Source organism: Strix uralensis, chromosome 15 (genome assembly GCF_047716275.1).
Source record: "Strix uralensis isolate ZFMK-TIS-50842 chromosome 15, bStrUra1, whole genome shotgun sequence".
Lineage (NCBI taxonomy): Eukaryota > Metazoa > Chordata > Aves > Strigiformes > Strigidae > Strix > Strix uralensis.
The window spans coordinates 7,672,814-7,676,551 of record NC_133986.1 but is presented as its reverse complement, the minus strand read 5'-3'; the positions used below and the strand labels follow the sequence as shown (position 1 = coordinate 7,676,551).

The window sequence follows — 3,738 nt, the reverse complement described above, 5'->3', positions numbered from 1 at the left end:
TTTGGTCAGCCTCCAACCATTAGAGACAGGACTACCATGACCATACCTGAACTGTAATTTTCTGAACAGAAAACTATTTATTCTACGTTTTAAACAGAAAGCATTTTCTTCATTTTATTAGGTGTGCAGCAAGTACTGAAAAGGATGACATTTCCTGCAGCGACTAGAATTAACAGTGCAATCACAAGAAATCACTAGGCCTCCCTGACAGACTTCACATGCAGTCATGAACAATGTGATCAGCAGTCACTACGCTTGGTTTTCAACGCAAAGTGAAGTATGGTTTTCTTGCCTTTCACATCAAATAGTTAAGCAGATTTGCTGGATTTCATAAGTTTTCATGTTGCTTCTGCGTTCACACATTAGCACTCTGCTTCTTTCCTCAGAGATTCCTCTACTTCCATCAGTACGTCAGTCCACACACTTAGGCCACGGACCTTAAAGTCTCCATCCTGTGCCTTCAAGAGTTTCAGAGCAGCTTGGGTCTGTCCCCTGAGCAGCGCAGATCCCTGACAGAGGCAGCTGAAGCGCTCCCTCAGCTCCTCCCAGGACAATTGAGCTTTGTCAAGACAACTTTTAACCCACCGTCCCTGCAATGGGTCATAGAGCAAATGGCTTCCCCAGACGGTTAAGAGGTCCAAATAAGGTCTGCTTAACTGAGAATAGTGGCCAGCCAGGGAGGCAAGAAGGGAGCCTGGGAGGAAAAGGCAGAAGGCAGAAAATCGCTCCAAGCTCCCCAGCAGCCAGGAAAGCAGGGGCCCGGCAACGCATTCCTCTCCTGCTGCACTCGCCTGGTTTCCGTCTAGGCTGCTCCCATCCCGACCCCTGCCTCCAGCCTGCTCAGCGCCACTCCCCCGCCTCAGCAACAGCAGCGCCGCCGCCACCACCTCAAAGGCCCGGGGCTGGGGGAGCTGCTCCAGGACACCGGACAGCCAGCGCAGCCGCTCCGCGGCCTCCCCAGCCGGCTCGACCTCCTGCCCCTCCTCCCGCAGCCGGCTCAGCAGCAGCTGCGCCTCCGCCTGCAGCTGCGGCTCCATCCCCTCCGGGAGCCGCGGCGGGCCGCGGGGCAGCGCCAGCAGGCGGGAGGCGGCCTTCCGGCGGGCGAGGAGCACCAGGCTGCGGGGCTCGGGGCCAACCTCCGCGGCAGCAGGCTGCAGCAGGCTGTGGAGCAGGCGGCGGCAGGCGGCGGGCGGCAGAGCGCGGTTCTCCAGCAGCGCCAGGCCCAGCAGCTGCGGGCAGCGTCCCAGTTGGGGGAAGCTGAGCAGAGGGCCCGGTTGACCCCGCCGCAGCCGCCGCCCAAGGGCCTCCCGGAGCCGAGGCCGGGTGAGGAAGCGGTCGTGGAGGTGCTGGAAATACCGGGCCCACTCTAGAGCCCTGTCCAGGGTCAGGGAGTCCCAGTCCCGCACCAGCGCGGAGCGGGAAACGGCCAGAAGCGCTGGCAGCTGCTCCACCTGCTCTAGCACAGCCTCCATGGCGGCGGGCCCCAGGCTTGGCGCCACCGGTTTGAGCAAAAATCCCGCCTCCCGCCGGGAACCGCAGCCAATCCGAACCGGCGAGGGGGGTATTTATAACTCTATTGGCTGAATCTAACGTCAATCCTGTGAGGATTGCTCTTCTATTAAAGGAGACTCTAACTTTCCTCCCGTGCAAATTACTTAATTCTTCAGCAAAGGGCAGAGAAATGGGAGGAATTGAGCCGAAATAAAGCGTTAAAAGCCGAGCAGGATTAAAAAGTTAAAAAAAAAAAACCCAAACAAACACAAAAACAACCATTAAGAGGCTTAGAAGAAGCTTTAGAACGATATTCCTAAATAGCCCTTAAAAAATAAAACTCTTTAGGAGGACACATTCCCTTGTCCCGTATTTGGAGGGTTTTTCCCAATTTCTGTGGTATGCCCTGTCCCTGGAGGGAAGCCATGGCTGATCTCGGTGTGGAGCTGGGCTGGCTCCCCAGTGCTGCCCGCAGCTCCTCACCCTGCCAGGGCCAAACCCTGCTCAGCCCACACAGCGGGGCTCACCCCACTGACCTACCAACTAATGGCTTTGTAGCTCCTTAGAGGTTCCTCAGGGTACCCAGCCTTCCCTGGGTGGGTACCTGGCTGCCTGCAGAGGTAATGGCTAACACCCACCCTGGCCTTCTGGGCGCCAGTGCAGCCAGGGTTTCCATCACAGACAACCCCCAGACAGCATGGTGGAAGTGTGCTATAATCACTCCTCTCTGTAGTGAGGAGAGGTGACCCCTTCTCCCTTTCCTGCCTCCAACAGCCAAAGGACAGCTTTACATGGCCAGTGTCCTGGCTTCAGGGTTCTTAGGCGTAGCTTGCAGGACACAGCATACCTGTTGGAGTGACTGTTCCCAGGTGCTTCCCTCATGTCTGCCGCCTCAAGGGTTTCGGCTCAGCTGGCAGAGGAGTCCTTTCCCTCCATCCTCTTCTCCATGACAGACCTGCCATGCTGAGCATTCCCTCATGGTGTGGAAAGGAGCAGGCCAGACTGGCTTTGGCAGTTTCTGCAGGTGCCCCCTATGCCCTTGCTCCTGAGGGAGTGAAGAAATGGTGGGAAGGCATCAGGGCACAGGCTGGCCTGGCTTCTGGCAGCTTCTGCAGGTGCCCCCTGAGCCCTTGCCCCTGAGGGGGTGAAGAAATGGCAGGAAGGCATCAAGGCACAGGCTGGCCTGGCTTCTGGCAGCTTCTGCAGGTGCCCCCTGCGCCCTTGCCCCTGAGGGAGTGAAGAAATGGCGGGAAGGCGTCAAGGCACAGGCTGGCCTGGCTTCTGGCAGCTTCTGCAGGTGCCCCCTGCGCCCTTGCCCCTGAGGGGGTGAAGAAATGGCGGGAAGGCGTCAGGGTGCTGGAACTGGTAGTTTTTGGAGCTGCTGGGTAGTCCTCAGGGAACTCACAAGCCCCGTGGCATAATCCTGGCCACCGAGAGTGTACGGAGGCAGTGGAAGGCCTGGTGAGCTCCCAGTGCTGTCGGCTGGGCCCAGAGCTGGGCTGCAGGGCAGTGCCAGGGGAGGAGGGCAGTGCCCGGGGCTGGCCTGCACTGGGCTAGGCCTGTGGGGAGACACTTCCCCCTCAGTCACGCCCGGCAGGACCCCGTGGGGGTAATCGTGGGGGTGATGGTAGCGGGGGACAACACAAATCCCACTGCCAGCCTGCCTGAACAACTACTTTGGTAAGGGCTTTCTGAAAGGCAAGAGCAACACCTGGCAGAGTAAATGATGTTTGACTGGAATTTATTGCAGGAATCAGCAACAGAAACCAAACTATAATACTGTGAGCTACAATACTGTAGGGGAAACCATAACACTCTGCCCATGGCCAGGGGGGTTGGAACTAGATGATCCTAGATGATCTTTAAGGTCCCTTCCAACCCAAACCATTCTGTGATGAGTCATTCTGTGACTTACATACTAGTCATTCTGTGATGAGCCAACTGTATGAGCTTCAATAAGGCCAAATGCCGGGTTCTGCACTTGGACCACAACAACCCCCAGCAGCGCTACAGGCTTGGGGAGGAGTGGCTGGAGAGCTGCCAGTCAGAGAGGGACCTGGGGGTGTTGATTGACAGCCGGCTGAACAGGAGCCAGCAGTGTGCCCAGGTGGCCAAGAAGGCCAATGGCATCCTGGCTTGTATCAGAACTAGCGTGGCCAGCAGGGACAGGGAAGGGATCTTGCCCCATGTACTCGGCACTGGTGAGGCCGCCTGTCGATCACTGTGTTCAGTTTTGGGCCTCTCACT

At 57.6% G+C, this 3,738-nt stretch overlaps 1 protein-coding gene across 1 annotated transcript; it reads right to left on the bottom strand.

Moving 5' to 3' along the window:
• Positions 1-362: 362 nt before the first annotated feature.
• FANCF (FA complementation group F) lies at positions 363-2,007 on the bottom strand. The gene has a single exon (XM_074885144.1). The coding sequence runs from the start codon at positions 1,470-1,472 to the stop codon at positions 363-365; it is 1,110 nt and encodes a 369-aa protein (XP_074741245.1). The 5' UTR covers positions 1,473-2,007.
• Between the last annotated feature and the right edge of the window lie 1,731 nt (positions 2,008-3,738).

Coding starts and splice junctions, on each gene's coding strand:
- FANCF (XM_074885144.1), bottom strand. CDS start 1,472: ATGGAGGCTGTGCTAGAGCAGGTGGAGCAGCTGCCAGCGCTTCTGGCC.